The sequence below is a fragment of the Phyllostomus hastatus genome, unplaced genomic scaffold (assembly GCF_019186645.2).
Source record: "Phyllostomus hastatus isolate PE091 unplaced genomic scaffold, TTU_PhHast_1.1 phas_contig_34, whole genome shotgun sequence".
Lineage (NCBI taxonomy): Eukaryota > Metazoa > Chordata > Mammalia > Chiroptera > Phyllostomidae > Phyllostomus > Phyllostomus hastatus.
Genome location: NW_025333857.1, coordinates 59,550,405 through 59,573,985, shown reverse-complemented (window position 1 = coordinate 59,573,985; position 23,581 = coordinate 59,550,405). Strand labels below are relative to the sequence as shown.

General features: G+C 34.5%; 1 protein-coding gene across 2 annotated transcripts in view; it reads left to right on the top strand.

The window, feature by feature from the left end:
- Positions 1-23,581, top strand: part of PTBP3 (polypyrimidine tract binding protein 3) — a 100,424-nt gene that overhangs the window by 65,005 nt on the left and 11,838 nt on the right. For both annotated transcript variants that reach the window (XM_045840168.1, XM_045840167.1), the window contains exons 6-10: positions 1,525-1,635; positions 3,115-3,289; positions 17,869-17,946; positions 22,363-22,502; positions 22,744-22,777. In XM_045840168.1, coding sequence (XP_045696124.1) covers positions 1,525-1,635; positions 3,115-3,289; positions 17,869-17,946; positions 22,363-22,502; positions 22,744-22,777 — 538 coding nt within the window. The remainder of the gene's footprint in view (positions 1-1,524; positions 1,636-3,114; positions 3,290-17,868; positions 17,947-22,362; positions 22,503-22,743; positions 22,778-23,581) is intronic.

The window sequence follows — 23,581 nt, the reverse complement described above, 5'->3', positions numbered from 1 at the left end:
ATCTTTGAGTTCTTGCTTTCAATCCTTTTGGGGTATATTCCCAGAACTGGAATTGTTGGATCATATGATAATTCTATTTTTAAGTTTTTTTGAAGGAACACATAATATTTTCCATAGTGCACAGGGTTCCATTTCTCCACATCATTACCAACACTTGATACTTTCTGTTTTTTGTTTTGCTAATGGCTATTTTATTATTTTATTCAGGTTTGAAGTGGTATTTCATCATTTTTATTTCCATTTCTTCAATGATTTGTGATGTTGAGTATCTTTTCCTGTTTTCCTTGGCTGTTCAGTTAATCTTTTTTGTAGAAGTGTCCATTCAGGCTGTTTGTTAATTTTTTAATTGGGTTTTTGTTGTTGAGTTGTCATTTTGTATATATCCTGGATATTAACTCCTTATCAGATACATGATTTGCAGATACTGTTTTCAATTTTGTGGGTTGCCTTTTCAATCCTGCTTATAGTGTTTTTTAATGCACAGAAGTTTTTAATTTTGATGTTTAATTTATTTTTTTGTTGCCTCTGCTTTAGGATATTCTTCATTATTTTTTCTGATAATTAAAAAGCAGGGCATTTGTCCTGTTCAGGACACTCAGACATAATATTTGATAATAGCAAATTCTTACCAGCATACAGAATAGCTATCTTTTTAGTCTTAGAAGCAGAAGGATAAGTTTCTAGCTCATTAAGATTCAAATTTAAAATGGGATGTAAGGGAAAAACAAAACGCATTGTAGTAACCCTGCCCGTGATCCTTTGTGTTGGTGAAGTAGAACAGTATTGTAAGAGCGTTGGTAACCAGAGATCTCTCAGGAAACCTTCCCTGCACTCCGTCTGTTCCTCTTCCCCAAAGGCACTTCAGAGATGCTTTCCTTGACCACCCTTGGACCTTCCCAACTTGCATTCTGGTTCACTCTCATCCCTTTTTCTTTTTTGAATTCATAACACTTTTTTACGACCAGACATTGTTATTTGTTTGCTCATTTATCACATGTCTTTTCTCATAAGGGCAGAGACTTTTGTCTCTGTTTGTTCACTGCTGACTTCCCAGTGCTTAGAACAGTGCTCTGTGAATATTTCATGAATTAATAGAGCAGTTTGTATTGAACATTTTGTAGTTTCTGTGTCTATAAAAATCTTGAGAAGTAGATGATGCTGATTGTCAGAGTGAAATAGATGATCCATAATGACTCTTTCACTTCCATTCATATACTTTTAATCCCATTATCTTATAACATTAATTAATTTTTATTGTAGCATCCTGTTTTAGTATTGTGTCATTTTTGACATACAAAATAGGTTAAATATTTGAGTGCCTATTGGTTTAGGTCCTGTTTTAAACCATGCATAGGTGTTGAAACTTTAACATCTTAGGCTTGATTTAAGTTGTTTTGGTACCAACAGTTTTAATAGAGGAAATTATTTTTATTTAAAAATGGGATTCATGAATCAAGTTGTATTTATAAAGATATGTTAGTTTAATTTTTCTTTAGATTTAACCTAATGTGAACTTTTTTCCAGATATTTTCTAAATTTGGCACAGTCTTGAAAATTATCACCTTTACAAAGAATAATCAGTTTCAAGCCTTGCTTCAGTATGCTGACCCATTGAATGCACAATATGCCAAAATGGTAATTATTATCTTTTTTTTATTTTTCAAGTGTTAATCAGTCACTTCAGTAATATGAAGAAAACCATCATGTCTTCTTCCTTGCTCCAGTTTATTATGTATTTTTAATTGTAGTAAAATATACATTTATAAAATTACCATTTTTAAATATACTATTTCATGTGCTTTTTTTTACAGTAAGCTAAAAATTACTTCTTTATTCATATGAAATGGTTTTAAATCACCTATTATTTCTCAGCTCTCTGGGACTCATTTCTGTGTTTGTTATATTTAAAGTCTAGAATTGAGCACAGGTACTCCTGATATAGTCTGACTAATGAAGTAGAATTATCTTTGCCTTTGACCTTCATTTTTTTCTATTAAATTAGCCAAAGATTGATTTCACTATTTTTGCAACTGCACTCACTGTTTTATCTTGTTGAACTCTAAATTAGTGAAGATATTAAATCTCAGGAAATAGGTTGCTGTCAATTCATAGTGTTTTTTGTTTTGCTTTAGTGCATGAGTGCTTGACTTTTGACAAGATATAAAATTTCATGTTCAGTTTAGTTATATCTGACCCATTTCCTAGTGGTATCTATCCTCAACCACAATCTGTCTTACATCAGTATCTGAATTATTTCTAAATTCTTTCCAAAGATAGCGGCAAGGTTTGTTGTACTTTTGTGTACTACATAGTGTCTAGCTCTTAATTAGAAATATAGCCTTTATATGTGCTGTACCTTCTACCTCCATATTTATATTATTTTGTACCTTTACGATGGCATACTCACCAAATACTATTACAAGTTAGGGTATTTTGCATATTTGTGTATTTTTGTTTTATTTTTATGTGTCTTGCTTTCTGGTATCTATTTTTATAAGTTTGGGTATTTGTGGCAGTCAAGTGGTTATAGATTTTTTTTTTTTTATAAAGGGGAGGGATTACTAATCTTTGGTCTTATATCAGAACTGACTCCAAATTTCCCTCAGCTTATTAGTCACAGTATTAAAAAAATTTATAAGAGACGAAAAATGGTAGATAATATTTCATTTATTGTTGTTCTGATAAGTATCACTTAGAATGGCTTTATTTCATCTTAATGTAAATAAACTACATTAAAAGAATTAAGGTGAAATGGAAAGTTAAAATATCTTTAAACATTTTTGTGGACAAAATAGTCATAATAATAGCAAATACAATGTACAGTGATACATAATAGTTTTCCAAGCCTTTACATTTCTCCTCTTCCACTTGGTCTTACCAGAGACAAGATAGGGATTATTCTTATTTTACAGATGAAAAAAACTGAGAGTTAGAGATTTTCTTTTTCTCTCTTAGGTACACAGTGACAGAGGTAAACATAAATAAAGGTCTTTGGTTTTTATATTCCATTGCTCTCTGCTTTATATCTCATAGCCATTCTGTGTCAAAGTAGAGGCTACTTGATATCAGTGTTGTTTTCTTGCAAAATATCAGTCCCTTTCTTACATGCTTTAGGCTCTGGATGGCCAGAATATCTATAATGCATGCTGCACTCTGCGTATTGACTTCTCCAAGCTCACCAGCCTTAATGTGAAATATAATAATGACAAAAGCAGAGACTTCACTCGCTTAGACCTTCCTACTGGTGATGGCCATCCATCCCTTGAACCCCCTATGGCTGCTGCTTTTGGTGAGTAGTTCCGTTTTGAGTCACAAAGCAAGTTTTCTGAACTTACACCGTTTCATTTATTAATCCGTGTTATGTCAGTCTCCTTTTCTTCTTGGATTCTCTCAGGATTTCCAAAGGATAGCAAGGATCATAGAAAGAAGTGTGTCCATTATTTAGATTTTAATATTTGTAGATTCTGTCAGTTAGCAAAACAAGTGAATATCTGAAATTTAAAATTACAGATTTATTTTCTAACATTAATATTATTATTCTTTATCAGCCATACAACCATTTGCTTCAAATCAGTAGTCTTTTACATATAAACATTAGTTTAAATATGTTGATATTTTTAAAAATATTTTCTTTATTTAGAGAAAGGGGAAGGGAAGGAGAAAGAGAGGGAGAGAAGCAACAATGTATGGTTGCCTCTCACATGCCCCCCATGGGGTGCCGCATCCCAGGCATGTGCCCTGACTGGGAATCCAACTGGCAACCCTTTGTTTTTTAGGCCGCGCTCAATCCACTGAGCTACGCCAGCCGAGCTAACTATGTTGGTTTATAGCCAGCAAAATATTGGCTTAATTGCTCTTGAGAGAAATACTTTTCTCTTTTTAAGTAGTGATATTTTAAAACAAGAACCTAAATTAGTGATATGTTCTTTCTTTATTCAAAGAACCAGATTTATTTTGTTTTGTTTTATTTTTTCAACCTCTGAACTTTCATCTTTACCTTAAGTTTGTGGGAAGTTGTAGTTTTGCATTTTTAAAAATGCAGTCTTCTGAATTGTCTCTGTAAATGCTGTTTTGAAGAACTTCCTTTTATTTAAAACTAGTTCTCAATATATTGATACTTTCTGGTTTCATTTATTTTTAATTTTATTACAGATTTGAGAGGGAGGGAGAGAGAGAGAGGTGGATAGAGGGAGGAAACACCAGTTTGTTGTTCTACTTACTTATTCATTCATTGGTTGATTCTTACATGTGCCCTGACCAAGATTGTATTTATACTTTTTAAATAAACCTTTAATGTTAAGGAAAAAGCAGTGGATGGCCCAGTTGGATGTATCATTAGGTAAATGTATGCTACTTTTTGATTGTACACTTCTCAAAAGTGTGGTTTATATTTAGGTAAACTATTAAATTTTATTACTTTTCATGATTGATTTTCTTTTCCCAAATGACAACATAAAATATTGCTAATTGAGACTTTGAGTGGTTTTTAGTCCATCTTCATTTTTACAGGTGAGAAAAAAGAATCCATAGCCAAATGCTTGTCCAAAATTTTCTAGAAAAGTTTGTAACTTTATTTTCAAATAAAAGCTTTTTGTTATTCATAACTGACAAAGTCAAGTGAACTGTTTTTAAGTTCAAGCCCCTAAAATTGTTTAAGTTTTTGCTTTGGTCTGACCAATGTTTGTGTTTTATATTTATTACCAGCCCCTACTTACATGTGCGATTTTGCAGAGCCAAAGGTCTTTGTAGTTACCAGTTTAGTAACACCTGATAGAAATTGGGGCTATCAATGAAGTTTGCCAAAACTGACTCTGAAATGCAGAACTACACTTAACTGTAATAACTGAATATATACTGTTGGTGTAATTAATGTTCTGCATTGTGGAAGGAGGACATTTTAAAAATACAATGAGGATATTTGGTTTCTTGAATATAAAATATCAGACCATTAATATCATTTTTCATTGTGTTAAAATTCTAAGTCATTGCAAAGTAATGCCTATATCCTAAGATAAGTGATTCATCAGAGAGTACTTTTTATATATTGTATAAAAGTTTACTATTCCCTCTATTTTCTCTTGGCTTCTGAAACACCACACACACCTAACTTTTTTCCTATCCATTTGTTCTTTGTCCTTTTTAAAGGTTGCCATTTAAAGTTCCTAGGGTTGAGTTGTAAGCATTCTGTTCCTGTTTTTAGTGATACATACAGGGCAGGGCAAAAGTAGGTTTACAGTTGTTCATATGGAAAATAATACAATAATTAATAATAATAGAAGAATAAACTATTTCATGTACTCACAACTGTAAGCCTACTTTTACCTCACCTTGTATTATAGCTATAGAAAAACTTATAAAACATGTAAATAAGTTTTTAAATACCCATGTAATTGTCAACTACGTTAAGAAATTAAATATTTATACATACTCAAGAAGCACTGTTTGTACCCTTCTTACTGATTGTGCTTCCACTCTTGCAAGATGACCAGTCTCCAATTTGATGATAATCATTCTTTTGCCTTTTAGCTTTTTGTTTTTGTTTTGTTTTCTTACCACTTATTATGAAGCCCTGAGTGCTAATTAAAAAAAAAAAATGTTTTCTCCTATATTTAGACCCTTAATTAAATGGAATCAAGCTATTTATTTTCTTTTGTGACATGATTCATTCATATTCATATATGTGACTTTTGCTTATTTATTCTCAATAGCATCAAGGTTACCATTGTGTGAATATACCATAGTTTGTTTCTCCATTCTACTGTGGATAGACATTTGGGTTATTGTAGTTTGACCCTATTATGAACAATGTTTCTGTGAAATTTTCCTCATCACCAATGACATTAAATATATTTTTATGTGTTTATTGGCCATTACCCCTTACGAATTTTTCTGTTCAACTCTCTTGCCTATTTTCAGGTTTGGTTTCTTCCCTTTTCCTGTATTTATTTGTAGAAATTTTTAAAAATATATTCCAGACACTAGTCCTGTTTTGGTTACATGTATTGGTTTATATGTGTTCCTCCCATTTTTGGCTTTATGGTATTTTTATGTGGTCAAATTTATTTGCCATTTTCCTTATATTTGTGTTTTTGTGTCTTACTAAAAAATCTTTTGTTACTCTGACATCATAAAGCTATATACTTCTATTTAAAGTTTATAGTCTTTTAGTAACTTTGTTTTGAAATAATTTAAGTTGCAAGGATATACCAAAAATTGCCTTATATTCCTTCATTCATACTCCTCAATTATTATCATCATGCCACATGTACGTGTACAAAGAGATGTATCATCTCTCTGATTGTGTGTATGTGTGTGTGTGTAGGTAGGTCCCCCCCACACCCCAAATCACTGGAGAGTAAGTTGCAGGCATGAAGGACCTTTACTTCTAAATCCTCACTGTCTATTTTCTAAAAACAAGGTCAGTCTTATCTAAATACATTTCAGTTATCAAAATCAGGAAATCAGCATTCATACAACAATATTATCTAATGCATAGACCTTTCAAAATTTTACCAGTTGAGAAAGTAATGTTCTTTTTTTTTTTAATAGTTAACATTTTCTTTTTATTTTTTTTTTTAAAGATTTTATTTGTTTATTTTCAGAGAGGAAAGGGAGGGAGGGAGAGAGAGAGAAACATCAATGTGCGGTTGCTGGGGGTCATGGCCTGCAACACAGGCATGTACCCTGACTGGGAATCGAACCTGCGACACTTTGGTTCGCAGCCTATGCTCAATCCACTGAGCTACGCCAGCCAGGACAGAAAGTAATGTTCTTTATAAGAGAATATTTTCTGGTAAAGATCCAAACCAGTATCAGGCTAACATATTTGTCATGTCTTCTTAGAGTTCTTTAGTTTGGAATATTTCCTCATTCTTTGTTTATCATGACCTTTGCATTTTTTAAGAGTTCAGATTGGGTATTGTATAGAATGTCTCTCAGTATAAGTATTTGGGTTTTTTTTGGCTGAAATAATGTGTTTTTCTCAGTTTATCACATCAGGAGACACACAATGCCAGTTTATCCTGTTCCTGGTGATAATAACTTTGATCATGGGGGGAGGAAGAAACTTTCCTTTACCCTCCAGGTTTTTCCAGCTGGCCTAATATTAATAATTAAATCTGCATGAGACACATGAACAAGAGAAAATAGCGAAACTTAAGTACACATATGGGAGCCCTACATGCATGAGAGGTTCAGTGACAGAAAGAGAATGTGAGGCTTGTATGACATTCTGCATTGGGTCTCCAGAGGGGAGAAAGGTCACTGCAGGATAAGAAAAGCAGACATTTATTTAGTAACTGGTAGTTTTCCCTGCCATGTATCAATAGATAGATTGATCATAAAAGTTATTTTTGGTGCAAGGCTTCTAATTTAAATTTTTTGGAAGTTAAATGAGGGCAGAAGTTTCTCTTCAGCCCACAGGGTTTCAGTAGTAGCCCTTAGCTCAAAGTAATCTGCCTACCACAAAGGCACTTCTTGGAGTAACTCATTCTGAACCCCTACAATCACTTATTAAAGTGGCTTCTGCCAAGCCCTGGCTGGCATAGCTCAGTGGATTGAGCACGGGCTGGGAACCAAAGTGTCCCAGGTTCGATTCCCAGCTAGGGTACATTCCTGGGTTGCAGGCCATAACCCCCAGCAACCGCACATTGATGTTTCTCTCTCTCTCTCTCTCTCTCTCTCTCTCTCTCTTCCTTCTCTCCCTAAAAATAAATAAATAAAATCTTTAAAAAAAAAATAAATAAATAAAGTGGCTTCTGCCAAGTTTCTTCCAGTAAAGTTAGTTTTTCTTTTTGTAATTAATTAATAGGGAGATGTGTTGAGACTATGTAAATAATAGTTGTAGCATACATTGCCAAGAATAATTGTTGCTGTGATGGTTGCTATATTGGTGATTTGATAATTCCATTATTTCTTCTACATTTATTAGCTGGGATTTTATTATAAAGGACTTAACATCATCCCATTCAGTCATTTATTCATTTTGAATACATGTGACATACAACATTGTGTGAATTTAAGGTGTGCAACATGTTACTTTGATGCTTTTATATATTATATGATTGCCAATGTAACAGTGTCACATTATATAATTATAGTTTAATATTGTCTATATTTACTATGCATTACATCTCTATGGCTTATTTATTACTCATTTACCTATTTTTATGTCAGTGTGGATTCATGGATTCTTATTCTGTGGGTTATAATTTTGTATACTAATTTTTCATTTTATGCTTATGCTGTCTCAGATTTGGCCAGTGGGAGCTCTTTTACACTGGCTTCTGTGGCCTCTTGAAATATCCCCATCATCATTTGAGCACTTTCTTGCTTTCTGGCAGAAGATATATCAGATCTTTTTTTACTTTCCCTGCCTTGCTTGGCACTGTGAAAAATGAGCCCTGGTTTCTTTTAATGAGAAATGGTATTTGGAAATTAAGGTACAGGCATTAGATAAGCTCATTGCTAAGAAGACATCATTGCTTATAGGTACTTTCTTTCTTTCTTTCTTTCTTTCTTTCATTCATTCATTCATTCATTCATTCATTCAAATCCTCACCCAAGGATATATTTGCTGACTTTAGAGAGTGGGGAGGGAGGGAAAGACAGACAGACAGACATTGGTTGTCTCCCATAGGCGCCCCAACTGGGGATCAAACCCGAAACCTTTTGGTATACTCGACGACACTCCATCCAATTGAGTAACCCTGTCAGGGTTAGGAACTTTAAATGGACATTACTAGGATATATGTGTATGTGTGCTCCATTTTTCTGTGTGCTTGTTTAAAAAACACAAATTTTAACAGATACCTCCAATTCCAACCCAGCACCCTTTTTTCACATTGATAACTTCCTTCTTCAAGAATGAGAAAGCTAGTTTCCATTAGACTTATTTGCTTGATCCTATAATAAACAAGAAATAGTTTCAGCATTGTTATCTCATAGCATTAAAACCTCAGCTTAATGTTTGCTTTAGTAGTTTTCTGGGCATTGTTGCATTGGTCTGTTTGTCTTTTGTCATTACCACAGCTCTCAATATCTGATAGAGGAAGTCATTTTACCTTATTCTTTGAGAGTATCTTGGCAATGACCATTTATACATGAATTTTAGGATCAACTCATCAAAAAAGCTATTGGGGTTTTGATTGGATTACACTGATTTTCTAAATCGGTTAGAGCACAGGTGGCAAACACAAGGCTCGCAGGCTGAATCTGGCCTTCCACCTTGTTTTATCCAACCCGGCACCTTGTTCCTGTCTGGCCGCAGCACCGAGCTCTCGCTTAACTGCTAAGGAGTAGTTGCGTGTATATAGTCCAAAAATTACATTCAGCCCTTTGAAGGCAATGGCAAGGCTTCTGTGGCCCCCAGTGAAAATGAGTTTGAGACCCCTGCCTTAGAAGATATTGACATCTTTACAGTAGAATCTTCAGTCTTTGAACGTTGTACATCTCCATTCATTTGGATGTCCTTAATGTCTTTCAGTAAATTTGGTGACTTTTCTCCATAAAGGTTTGGATGTTCTGTTAGATTTATTTTGAGGAACCATACTTTTTAGATTCTAATTCTAGAACTAATATTTTTCATTTTTTCAAGTATATTTTATTGATTATGTTACTCAGTTATCCCATTTTTTCCCTCTCCTTTATCCCCTTCCACCCTGTACCCCTCTCCCTCCAGCATCCCCCTCACTGTCCCCACTCTTAGTTCATGTCCATGGGTCGTACATATAAGTTCTTTAGCTTCTCCATTTCCTATACTACTCTTAACCTCTCTCTGTCTGTTTTATACTTATCAGTTATACTTCTTATTCCCTATTCTCCCACCCCCAGCCTCTCTCTGCTGATAACTCTCCATGTGATCTCCATTCCTGTGATTCTGTTCCTGTTCTAGTTTTCTGCTTAGTTTGTTTTTGGTTTTGTTATTTTTAGGTTCAGTTGTTTGTAGTTCTGAGTTCATTGTCATTTTACTGTTCATAGTTTTGATCTAATATTTATTATCTGTATAACCTCGGGCAAATTACTTAACTGCTCTGTACTTTTGTTTCCTTATACATGGAATGTGCATAATAGTAGCACTTAATCGATAGGGTTATGATGAACATTAAATGCACTAGTATACATAAAGAATTTAGAATAGTGCATGGCATAAGTACAATGTAAATTTTAGCTATTATTGTTTTTTTGTTTTCTAACTGTTGCTGATACAGAAAGGCAGAGTTGTTTCTTGACTTCATGTTCAGCAACATTGAAAAACCCTTAATAACTTTTTTCTTTAGTAAGATGCACTGCACTTCTAAAATTTATATAGAAATGGAAAACAAAAGTATGTAGGATATTCAAAAGAATTTTTTAAAAATTGTAATTGCAAGATAATATAAAGCTGCAGTAATCAAGCCAATAAAGTATTGTTGGAAAGATATATATAGATATAGATATAGATATAGATATAATGATTAATGGAGCAGAATAGGGAATCTAGGAATAAACCTCACACATATGTAGTTAATTGCTTTTCAGCAAAATTGCTAATGTAAAATTTGATGGGGAAAGGAAAATCTTTCAAGTAGAGTTTGGACAGGTGGGTATCCATATTGAAAAAAAATAAACATTGATTCATATCTCACACCATACTGACAACTTGACTTGAAATGGATCTTAGACCTCTGTGTAAAGCTTAAACCTATAAAACTTCTAGAAGAGAACGTAGGAAAAAATCTTTGCAACCTGGGATGTGCATAGGTCTCTTAAAACACAAAAAGCACAACCATAAAATGAAATTAATTATATATCGTACCTTAAAATTGAAGTATTACTGCTTGAAATATACCATCATGAAAACCAAAAGACATGCTACACACAGACTTGAAGGAAAATATTTGCAACACACACATCATACAAACTCATTATATCAAGTTATATGAAGAACTCTCTTATTGCACAATAATAAGAAAACAAAGAAACCAATAAAAATGGGCAACAAATTTGAAGAGTTACTTTACACAAGTTGGTGTATGCGTGGCAACAAGCACATGAAAAGAGGCTCAACATCTGTAGTCATCAAGGAAATAGAAATTAAAATTGCTGTATTACTACATGCCCATTAGAACAGCTAAAATTAAAAAGGCTCACTGTTTCAAAGATGTGTAACATTTTTCATTAGCATACTGTTTTTATGTTCACACAAATACTTGTACACAAATGTTCATAGTAATTTTATTTGTAATGACCAAAATCGAGAAATAATTCTGTTATAGGTGAATGGATAAACAAAATAGAATTAATCCACGTGATGAAATACTATTTAGCAATATAAAAGGAACAAATTGATAAGGACAACAGGATTATACTGAATGAAAGAACCCAGATGAAACATTACTATGAATGAAAGCAGATAAAAAATATATGATTCTGTTGATATATAATTCTGTTAAATGCAAACTAGTCTATATTGCCAGAAAGCAGATCATTGGTTGCCTGAGGATAGACAGGGTTTGGGAAGAGATGGACTGCAAAGGGACACAAGGACATTTTTGAGGTGATGGAAATATCCGTTATCTTAATTTGATGATAGTTTCACATATTTTAAATATACATCAGAATTGTTCACATAGCACCTTCTATGTGTGTATAGTTTCTTGTATGTAAATAAGAAAACTAAGTCATATAATGCAGTCTAATGCTGATGACCCTCCAGAGGTTTCCATTTCTTTTAGAGTAAATGCCCACATTCTTATATTGGATTACCAAGCCCTATACCACCCACTCCAGTTGGACTTTTTTGACATATCCCCTTTGATGTTCCCTCCCTGCTCCTCTGCCCACCAAACTAATACCCTTCCTGTTTCTAAAACATGTTAGTTATGTTCCCACCTCCGGATTGTTCCACTGGTTCTTCCTTCTGCCTAGAGTGCTTTTCTCCAGATACTCTCAGGTTTTGCTCATGCTGCCTTAACTCCTTATACCTCTTCTGAAGTTTTTACCTCTCCTGAACTCATTGATACTATATTTTAAAATTTTATTTTTACCTAGCAATTAGTATTGTTTTGTACAGTCAGTATTCATTTAGATTAAGTCATCTATAACTCTTGAGGTTTTTCATTCCTTCTTGCGACACAGATATGGCATCTGGGAATCACATTGTGCCTAAAGCCCATCCATCCTTCAGTATTCACTTAGGGAAGTTTGTGGTAAAATTGCAGTTGTTATTTGTCCAAAATGTCTTTATTTTGTGGTCAATTTTAGAAGATATTTTTTTTAGTATAGACTTCTAGATTGATAGGGGTTTTGGCGGCGGGGGGATGGGTTCCCCAGTATATTAAAGAAGTTGTACTACAGTATTCTGGGTTTCATTGTTGCTCCGAGAAAGTCACCAGTCAACCTAAGTACTGCTCATCCTCTCTGGCTGTTCCATAGATATTTTCTTTACCTTTGATGTCTTGTAGTTTCAGTATGGCTTGTTCTGATTGGAACTCATTGGGGTTCTTGATTTGGTAGGGTATCTTTTTGTTGTTGTTCTAGAAATTATCTTTTCATATACTAACTGTCCCCACTATTTTTTTTCATACTTTCTGGAACTTTTATTAGAGCTGTTATACCCTCTTATTCTATTCTGAGTGCCTCAAACTTCCATATTTTTTATTTCTTTATCTCTGAGTTGCATTATGAATAACTCCTTAGGGCCTAACTTTTATTTCATTAACAATCTCTTTACCCTTGTCTAATCTGTTCTTAATTTTTTCTGGTCATTTTAGATTTCAATAATGACTTTTCATTTCTAGAAATTGTATGTAATTCTTTTTCAAAAACTGACTCCTGCCCTACAGGTATTTTTCAACATGCCTTTAAATCTTTATCTGGTAATTCCAGTGTCCAAAATCTTTTTTTCTTAAGATTTTATTTATCTATTTTTAGAGAGAGGGGAAGGGAGGGAGAAAGAGGGAGAGAAAAGTCAGTGTGTAGTTGCCCGTTGTGTGCACCCTGCTGGAGACCTGGCCCGCAATCCAGGCCTGTGCCCTGACTAAGTATTGAAGCAGCGACCCTTTGGTTCACAGGCCTGCTCTCAATTCACTGAGCAGCATCAGCCAGACAGTGTCTGAAATCTTCGTGGCAGTATTTCTGCAATAAAATATTGTTTATTTTTTTGATGAGTTATTGATTATATTTGTATAATTGATGAGTTTTTTGAGGCTTAGGATCAAGGTGGCATATACCTCTAGAGAGAATTTATTTGTCTTCAATATTAAAAGCTCTATAGTGAGACTTCCAGCCAAGATGGAGGTGTAGGCAGATACACTTTGCCTCCTCACACAACCAAAAGAAGGACAACATATTTAAAAACAAAACACAACCAGAACTGCCAGAAAATCGAACTGTATGGAAGTCTGACACTCAAAGAGTTAAAGAAGAAACATTCGTTCAGACTGGTAGGAGGGGCGGAGAAGGGCAGCCAGGATGGAGATCATATGTGGCAAGGCAGCAATTGGCAAACCACACAGTCCCACATTTGCGTGCAGATAAACCAGGAGGAACAACTGGGGAGAGAGACCTCACAGACAGACCCAGGGTTCCAGTGCACGGAAATAAAGCCTCAGAGCCTCTGACTGAGAAAACCTGTGGGGGTTAAGTGGCAGTGGGAGAAACTCTCAGCCTCACAGGAGAGTTCATGGGAGAGACCCACAGGGGTTCTAGAACATACACAAACCCACCCACCTGGAATCAGCACCAGAAGGGCCCAATTTGCTTGTGGGTATTAGGAGAAGTGACTCAAAGCCAAGAGCCAAGCAAGCAGAATTGTTTTCTTTCTGACCACTCTCCCACATACCGCATCGCGATGCAGTGAAGCGGCCTGCCCTGCCCTGCCCTGCCCTGGCCTGCCCTAGCAAATACATAAAGCTCCACCCCTAACAACGTAACAGGTGTGCTGAGACAAAGAAATCAAATAATGAAGTAAAACTCCCCGGGTCTGGTGAAGGAAATAGATTTCCAGGAAGTCCAGGAAGCTCAGAGAGTCCCAGAGAAGTTGGACTCAAAGAGGAACACACCAAGGCACATCATCATTAAGTTACCCAAGATTAAAGATAAGGAGAGAATCTTAAAAACAACAAGAGAAAGGGAGATAGTTACCTACAAAGAAGTCCCCATAAGACTATCAGCTGATTTCTCAGTAGAAACCTTGCAGGTAACAAGAGGCTAAAAGTATTCAAAGTCATGAAAGGTAAGGACCTACATCCAAGATGACTCTATCCAGCAAAGCTATCATTTAGAATGGAAGGGCAGATAAAGTGCTTCCCAGATAAGGTAAAGTAAAAGGAGTTCATCATCACCAAGCCCTTCTTTATATGAAATGTTAAAGGGACTTACAGAAAAAGGTCAAAACTATGAACAGTAAAGTGACAACAAACTCACAACTATCAACTGAACTTAAAAAGAAAACAAAAGTAAACTAAGCAATCAACTAGAACAAGAACAGAATCACAGAAATGGAGATCACATAGAGGGTAATCAGTAGGGAGAGGGAGAGGGCAGAATGGGGGAAAAGGTACAGAGAATAAGTAGCATAGATGGTAGGTAGAAAATAGACGGGGAGGTTAAGAATAGTACAGGAAGTGGAGAAGCTGAAGAACTTATACGTATGACCCATGGACATGAACTAAGGGAGGGGAATGCTGGTGGGAGGGGATTACATGGCAGAAGGGAATAAAGGGGAGAAAAAATGGGCTAACTGTAATAGCATAATCAATAAAGTGTACTTTTTTAAGAAGTTCTATATTTGGACCATCTTTATCCAAATTAAGAATGTTATTGATTTTACTGTGGACCCCTAAAAATAGGAATTTGGGCTGCAAATTTGCATGCCACCTTGCATTTGATTAGAACTTTTCCAGGAATATTTTTGTTCCTTCTTTGCTAGACACATAAGTAACTTTCCTTGCAGTCTCCTTAGCATAGGAGGAGCAGATAAATGAGGTGGATTATTTGAGGTTTACACTTCCAGATTAATGTTGTAAAGCCCTCCTAGTGACTTCCTTGGGCTAACCTTAGAATTTGTGTCTTGTCTACCACCCCACAGGCTGACAAAACCAAAGCTTGGCTTCACTGGGTTAGGTTTTTGGCTTGGTTATTTATCTTGTCAGCTGTTCGATTTTTTAAACATCATTTTTATTCTTTCATTGAACATTTTCTGCAATAAGGTTGGTCTGTATTATTTAGTCTGCTACTATACCCACATTTTAAAAACACTTAATTATAATTGTATATTTTTCATAGTACACACTCTTTGTAATATTGTGAATGAATGGCTCTTTATTTTGTTTAGTGACTCAGTATATTTCATCATTCTCCAGTTGGACATTAAGCTTAAACAACACTGATAAATTGATTTCATAGGTAAAAATGTCTGTTAATTTGTTTTCCCTTAATACTATTGTAATGGTACATTTTCCAAATGTCTATTCTTAATCATTCAAATCTTAGATCTTTTTGTTAAAGGTTTGTATAATCTTTTCATAAAGATACTAACCTATTGTCTAACTGGTTACTTTGCTACAATATTTTTGCTTCTGCTTTTGTGAGGAGCAGATTTAAGGAAATTTTATAAATTATTCTTTTTTTTCAAATTTTAACAGATTTTCCTACTAATCATATTCTACTTGTAAATAATTATTTAAAATTTGACCCTGGTAATAGTTTGCCAGTTTTTATATGTATCACTATTTTATGTTCTGTAATAGTTGTCTCAAAATTTTCCTCATTTCCCTAAAACCTACTGGTCCGCCTCATATTTCTCTCATTGGGCATCTGTATTAGTCTCTTTGTTGTGTTTAAAAAGTACCTCACTTGTTTCCCCAAATCCCAGGGTTTACAGCAATTGACATTTATTTCTCTCATAGCATCAACACTCAGGCAGCTATGAATCTGCTTTTGCAACCTTTATTCATATGCCTTTGTGATCTAGGGCCTGGGCCAAGACATTTCATTTCACTGTATTGGAGACATGGCATCCTTGTGGCAGAAAGTAAAAAATAAGAGTTGATTTATAATATAACAGCTCTTAAAACTGCTATATAGAGGCAGCATGTTCATCTGTGTGTTTCTGTGACATGATCACATGCAGTGGGAGTGGCATAGGCTGTGTATTCTTCCCATGGGGAGGCACTGCAAGTCACATGACTGGCCAGAGCCATATGGAAGGGGCAAGTAAATATTTGGCATTCCTTGTCTCTTCTTATGTTTAACTTCCTAGTGTACATTTTTATAATTACTCATATCCATATTGAAGCTTTTTTGTTGTCTTCCCTTATGCCTTAAATATAGTTACTCTTGTAAAAATGACTCATTTTACCTATGATCTTCAGTTGACTGGAGTTTGGAAGGACAGAGATTCTTGTCTTCATTGAGCACTGGAGGAATGTTTGGCTCATAATATGCTTTGTGTAAATATGTTTCCCTTCTTATTATATCAGTTATTCTGTCAGTTGTTTATTTTTATACTTTCAGTTCTTTCTGCTGGCTCTATCCCTAAGTCTAAATGACTGTATTTTCTTGAACTATTTTAATAAATCACAGCTATATACTTAACTAATTCTGTCAAATAATTCTCTTCAATGAAGAGAAAAAATTTACATAAGCTTTTAACTCCTTTGTAAAATACAGCCTACATTCTTCTTTTTATAAATATATTCATCACCCTATCATTAAACAAAACCAAAAAAAAAAATCCTCCCTTTGACTCTCACAATCTAACTTTCCACTGTTGCTCTAACATTATTCTTTATCTTGTACATTTCTCATTTTTAACCTCTTTTTATTTACCTCCAAAAAGTTTGTCTAGATCCTGAAGCACTATAATTCGTATTTTTCAACTATCTAAGGCTGTTTTTTCCTCTTTTCCTTAAAATATCCTCTTTCTTCCTCTACCATTTCAGTGTACTAATACTCCCAGATTCTGTTTTTAGCAGATTCTTCATCTCTTGTTGTGTGCCCTTTTAAGTGACATATCTGAAGGCTCTCATTGGCATGGCTTTCTTATATTTATTTCTACATAGATGATTTACAGTTCTGTTTCTTATAATAGTTATTCTGGGCTTGTCCCCTCATTTCCACTGTTGGGCATTTCCATTTGAATGTCTTTACCTCCACCTCGACATGTCCAAAGCCAAATTGTTTTTCTATTAATACTGACTCCTGCATTGGAACTAAGTCCTGTTTTTGTTGATGATGCAGTCACCAAGCTTCTAAAAAGAAAGGGAAGAGTACCAGCATTTGTTAAGCATCTAGTACACACTAAACTCTGTGCTTTTCAATACATAAGGTTTAGCTCGTTTTATCTCTGAGAAACCTTCTCAGACAATCAGAGTGAATCCTCTACGATCCCTTCTTCTTAGACCACTTGCAGTACATTTGTATTTAAACTGCTAGATCTTCAGCATACAAATTTCCTTTAATTACATTTTTAGTTTGTAAACCTCTCAAAGGCAAGGATTTTTATTCCATATTTCCTTTTTATCAGTGCAGTACCACATAGGGTACAGTACAGCTTAACAAGTATTTGATGATTTTCAAATAAAAACAATCCCCTAAGTATGGGCAAGAATCTCAACCTAAATAACAAAATTAAGAAACAAAATAATAACTCAAAACTAAGTAACAGCTAAGCTGTACTTTTAAATCTTGAACCCAGTTGAAAGGGGTTAGTCTCTGTAAGTGGCAGAGACTCTTTACTCATACATTAAGGATCACTTGTTCATTAAATTTTTACTTCATAACAAATGTCTTTATCAGTAATATATCAAATATCCATTATATACTGTTTTTATAACCATATTCATAGAAGGTAGTATATTTATTTTAGCTTCTTTTTCCCATTAGGTGCACCAGGTATAATTTCCTCACCATATGCGGGGGCTGCTGGATTTGCCCCAGCCATTGGATTTCCTCAAGCTACAGGTGACTCTTTTAAAGTTGAATTTGAAATTATTTTTCTGATTTTCTCTATTTTCTAGGAGCTTACCAAGGTGAATAATGTTACCATATTTGAAGGTACCATGTTTGAATAATATTACCATATTTATAATAAAAGTATTATGTTTACTAATCACAGAAGTGGCTTATTGTATGATACACAGCTTCCATATATTTACAGATAATTCTCTCTGGTTCCATTCTTAGTCGCAAATCTCCATTATATGTTCTGCATTGTTTATATTTGCCATGAGCACAGATGACTTTAGGTTGACTATATTAAATAACCTTAGGTTTGCCTTTTTGGATATTGTATAAAATGGTATGGACTGCTTCTATTTTTGCTAATAAGCTTATCAGTTACATGTTGAACAGACCTGTGTCTTATGTTTGTCCTCAAACCTTTGGTGGCATTCAGTACGTATTATACAGTCAGTAAATATTTGAATTAATAAACATCTAGTTTCAACTTACTCATAAATCCTTTCTCTCCAGAGTGCGTGCTCACGTGCTCGCTCTTTTTTTTTTTTTTTTTTTGGTCAATAGTGAGTTCAAAAGATTACCATAAGATGGTATGCATGCTGTTCATTTGAGGGGATATGTATTTTTTTTCTTTAGCTAACGGAGATAATTTTGCCATGTATAATGCACACTTTTTTGCCCAGATTTTTTAGGGAAAAATAAGGATAATTATACATGGTTAGTACCTGAAATACCTTGTATCTGTTCTTGTGTTTGGTAATTACTTGTTACATAAAATTTCTTATACCATGATATATTAAAAAATACAAAATGAAAATATCTAAATAATAAACAAATAAATAATTGAGTTAAAAAATTAAAACGAAGTATTTTTTTTCTTAAAAGTTTGGGCCAGAAACGTGGGTGCGCACTATACATGGGAGCACATTATACATGGCAGGATGACTCTCACTCTTTTCCAAAGAGTAAACAGATAAGTTTGATCATAACTTACGGAGATGAAAAGATTTCTTTGTGGTTTTATCTCTGGTTCCTAAAGAAAGTTTTGAGGTTGACAGAAGAATGGCATTAATATTGAGCTAGACTACATATTACACTTCTGGCTTCCAGTTGATTTATGAATATAACTATTTTAAGTCACAATGTAGTTGCTCTCTGGCAATAATCTTTATATCCTACCTGCCTAATTCAGGGAATTTTAACTACTTTTCTTTGATAGACAGGATGAAGTTAATTAAAAAAAAGAGCAGTAAGAAGATTGATCAAGGTTTAAGTTTTAGGGGTTTTGATGGTTTTAAGACATGTTAGCATGTTAAATGAATATTCTGCCTGTTCCATTAAAATACTGGCACTGTACACTGTTCTTCTTTATTTGAAGCCCCCAAGTGTTAGAATTGATATACATTTCAAAGTAGTGATGTAGGTTTTTGTCATTTTAGATATTTCTCTTTGAAATACTGTGTATAAAATACTGTGGTAGATGTTAAGAAAGAGAAGTTGATGAGACTTTTAAGGTCTTGCAGGGGGATATACAGTCAGCCCTCCATATCCGTGGGCTCTGCATATTTGGATTCAACCAAATGCGGATTGAAACTGTTTGGAGACAGAAATGTTACTGATGTGTACTATATATATAGTTGTGCATACAGCGATTGTGTATTTACTGAATGCATACAGGCTTTTTTTCTTGTCACTGTTCCATAAACAGTACAGTATAACAAGCATTCACAGAGCATAGCATTTACATTATAGTAGGTATTATAAATAATATAGAGATGACTTAAAGTATATGTGAAGATACCATAGGTTATATGCAAGTACTTTGCCATTTTATGTGAGGAATTTGAGCATCCTCATAGTTGGGTATTTGTGGGCATCCATGGATACCAAAGAGTGATTGTATATGTACAAGTACACACACATACACATGGGCATCCTACAGTGTAGCTACGGTGTGCTTTTGGTGGTATATGATAGGCTTACAAAAGTACAGCATAGGGAATATAATCAGTAGTATTGAATGACTACATATGGTGCCAGGTGTGTACTTGAAATATCAGGGGGAGCATTTTGTAAGGTATATGATTGTCTAGCAATATACTGAACACCTAAGATTAATACAAAATAAAATTGAATGTAAACTATAAGTGAAAACATTTTTAAATGAAAAAATAAGTTATTCAAAAGTTATGGGGTTGGATTGGAGGGACATAAGAAGTCATGTGAAAAACTATTGATTATAAATTTCATGGAAGGGTGTCCAGCCTGAGATGTGTTCTGCACAATTTGGAAATTCAGCAGGGTAGTAGTAAGGACATTAGATTCATCAAGCAAAATACCAGTATGAATGCAAACTGTATTGCAATTTAACTGCATGGTTTGTGGTAAAGTGGCAAGATCCTGTCTATTACAAGGAATTTTGAGCTTTAAGAATCAGTGAATTAAGGAATTGGTCCATTTTATATAAACTAGAGGTTTTACCTTACATAATTTTTAAAAAGATTTTATTTATTTGTTTTTAGAGAGAGGGGAAGGGAGGAAGAAAGAGAAAGAAACATTGATGTGTGAGAAAAACTGGTCGGTTGCCTCTCTCATGCCCCCAACCCCAGCATGTGCCTTGACAGGGAATCGAACCGGCAGCCTTTTGGTTTGTGGGACAATGCCCAACTCACTAAGCCACATCAGTCAGGGCTACCTTAGATAATTTTTAAGTTGAGAACCCAAGTAGTGGGACCTTCAGAGAAGGTGTGTTGTTTTAAGTACAGTATGTAGTGTCAGTATTGCAGTATAATGGAAACTTCAGTAGTTCTGAAATATCCAGGGAAATAGAGAGCTTGAAAATTCTTGATACAAAAGAATATTGAATTCTATAAGTCTATAGTTGATGGTAATAATATGTATATAACACTTTACAAGGTTACGTACTGCTTTCCCATACAGAGTGTCATACGTTTCTGGCTGTATGCCTGTCTTAGATATACAACTCAGTGATTGTTAGTAAATTTACAGAGTTGTGCGTTTTCACAATCCAGTTTTAGAACATGCAGGACCACCTAGCATTTGTGACTATATTTGTGACTTCTGCTAAAAGATTTTTAAAACACATGAGATCTGTCCAGCAAGTATCCAGCCATGTACTATGAAAAATAGAAATATTTATTGAAGAAGATACAAGAAACATTGTACATGGGACAATGATGCCTCACTCCCCTTCAAAGTAGGCACCTTGGGGACCTCACATAGTTCTCCCAGACTCTTCCACTGTTCAAAACACTGCAAAATCCTTTGTTGGAATCACCATCAACTGCCCCATCGTATTTTCCTGAATGTCATCGATGGTCTGAAATCTCTCTTCTTTTGAAGGTGATTTTAGTTTTGGGAAAAACCAGAAGTCACTGGGCGCCAAATCAAGTTCATTGGTAGCAGTTTGAATCAAGTCATTAGCAATTGCAGCGCAGTGTTCCTTCTACTCTGGTAGCAGAAACTGCTTAATGATTTTTGCCACATGTTTCATTCCAAGATCTTATGTCAAAATCTCAGACAGTGATTTTTGGAATCCCCAGATCAGCTTGTAGTTCTCACACTGTTGGTCACCAATCTTTGTTGATTGCAGCCTGTACATGTTCAACATTTTTAAGTGCTCTGCTTATTGCTGGCCTTCCAGAACATGGATCACTTTCAACAGATTCTTGACCATCTTTGAAGCATTTGTGCCATGCTTTTTATTTGCACTGCACTCATTGCATTGTCCCCATAGCCTTCTGAATCATTTGAAAAGTTTCCGTGGAGGAATGTTAAGCTTAATGCAAAATTTGATGCAGATTCATTGTTCTGCTCAGTCATTTTGAATGCCACGGGCCACACAGTACACATGCTCACTCAAGGGTGTCCACCACCCCCACTGACTAGCACAGTGAAGTCATTATTATTTACACATGCACATTCCAGTCCACACTCTCCTTAGCTGCCAGGTTACATCAATGTCAAGCAAACCATTGTTAGGTTAACAACGGCTGGACTTTTTTCAGTCTAACCTTGTTTATATCTTATTTTATGGTAGAAGTCAGTATGAAAATTCTATCTATGTTACAGAAATGTACTGGAATACACCTATTTCAAGAAATGAGGGAGTGCTTGTAGTCGTTAGATTCTCTGAGAACTCTAATGACTTTTAAGACCAGTAAATTTAGTTGCCCTGCAAATTACTGTATTGATAATAGAATACTGACTATGATAACATTAAAGAACAAAGAACTTGACTTCCAGACAGACTCTGTAGGGCAGAAAACTGGCCTTTGATATCCTTATGGTAGCTTTGACACATTTTCTTACCTATTTTTGCTTTTGTCTTCATTGATTTATTTATTGTTATAATCTCCAGATAACTAGAATATGAAATCCTCTTGATGTTTTAAAAAGGTCTGTCAGTCCCAGCTGTTCCTGGAGCTCTCGGTCCTCTCACACTCGCCTCCTCTGCTGTCACTGGAAGGATGGCCATTCCTGGGGCTAGTGGTATACCAGGAAATTCTGTTCTACTTGTCACCAATCTCAATCCTGATGTGAGTTGCAAAGCATAAAATTGTCTTTCAGGAGGAGGTGTGTAGTGGTTTCTGATGAAAAGTTATATTCAAATAAAAATTTTAAATTTATTTCAATGATTTTTATTAAAATTCAACACTAGTATATATAGAGGAAATATATAAAATAAATGCTTTAAACAAAGTCAATTGTTACTACACGTAAACTTATTTTAAATTTTTAGTTAAATTAGACACTTACATTTTGTATTGTCCTTTTCAGCTTATCACACCACATGGATTATTTATCTTATTTGGTAAGTTGTTTGTATTTTGTTAGGTGGGGTTTTTTTTTTTTTCTGTTTTTATATCTGTGATGTGGATTGAACACATTTCATCATTCAGTAATATTTATTGACTATTTCTGTGTGCCAAGTAGTGTGTTTGACAGATAATAGAGCAGCTAATAAGACTTAGTAAGTAATTATGATAAAGTTTTGTAAAAGAACATGTACGTGGGAGTCCTAACCTAGCTGAGGGAATCAAAGATGATATATCAAGAGAAATGATAGTTAAGCTGACTTGTGAAAAATGAGTAAGTGTTAACCGGCAGAAAAAGGCGGGCAAATAGCCTTTATCAGATACTGGCAGTGAGAGAGAGCGCTTCTGGACATGACAGTGAAGCAAGTCCAATGGAGAGTGTAAGGGAGAGACATGTTGAAGCTGTACACATGGATAGGGGCGGCATCGTGAAAAGCTTTGTAAGCTAAATTATGGAGCTCAATTTTAATTTAAGAACAGTGGGGAACCATTGAATACTTTTAAGGAAAAGAGAGACATAATGAGATTCAGGTTTTACAAATCTCTAAACTTTCTAATAGTGTTTCTCAGTTAAAAAAAATTAGCATGTACTCCCAATGTATATATGCTTAATTATTTATATACTTCATCCATCTTGTACTGTATTCATTATGCATAGTATAATATCTATAAATATATGAGCAATTAAATAAGGTATATTTAATATTTTAGAGGTTTTATTAATGATGAAAACATTATAAAAGCTATTAACACTTAGTAAGAAATATGATTTGATATGCTTTATTATTTTCAGAAATCTT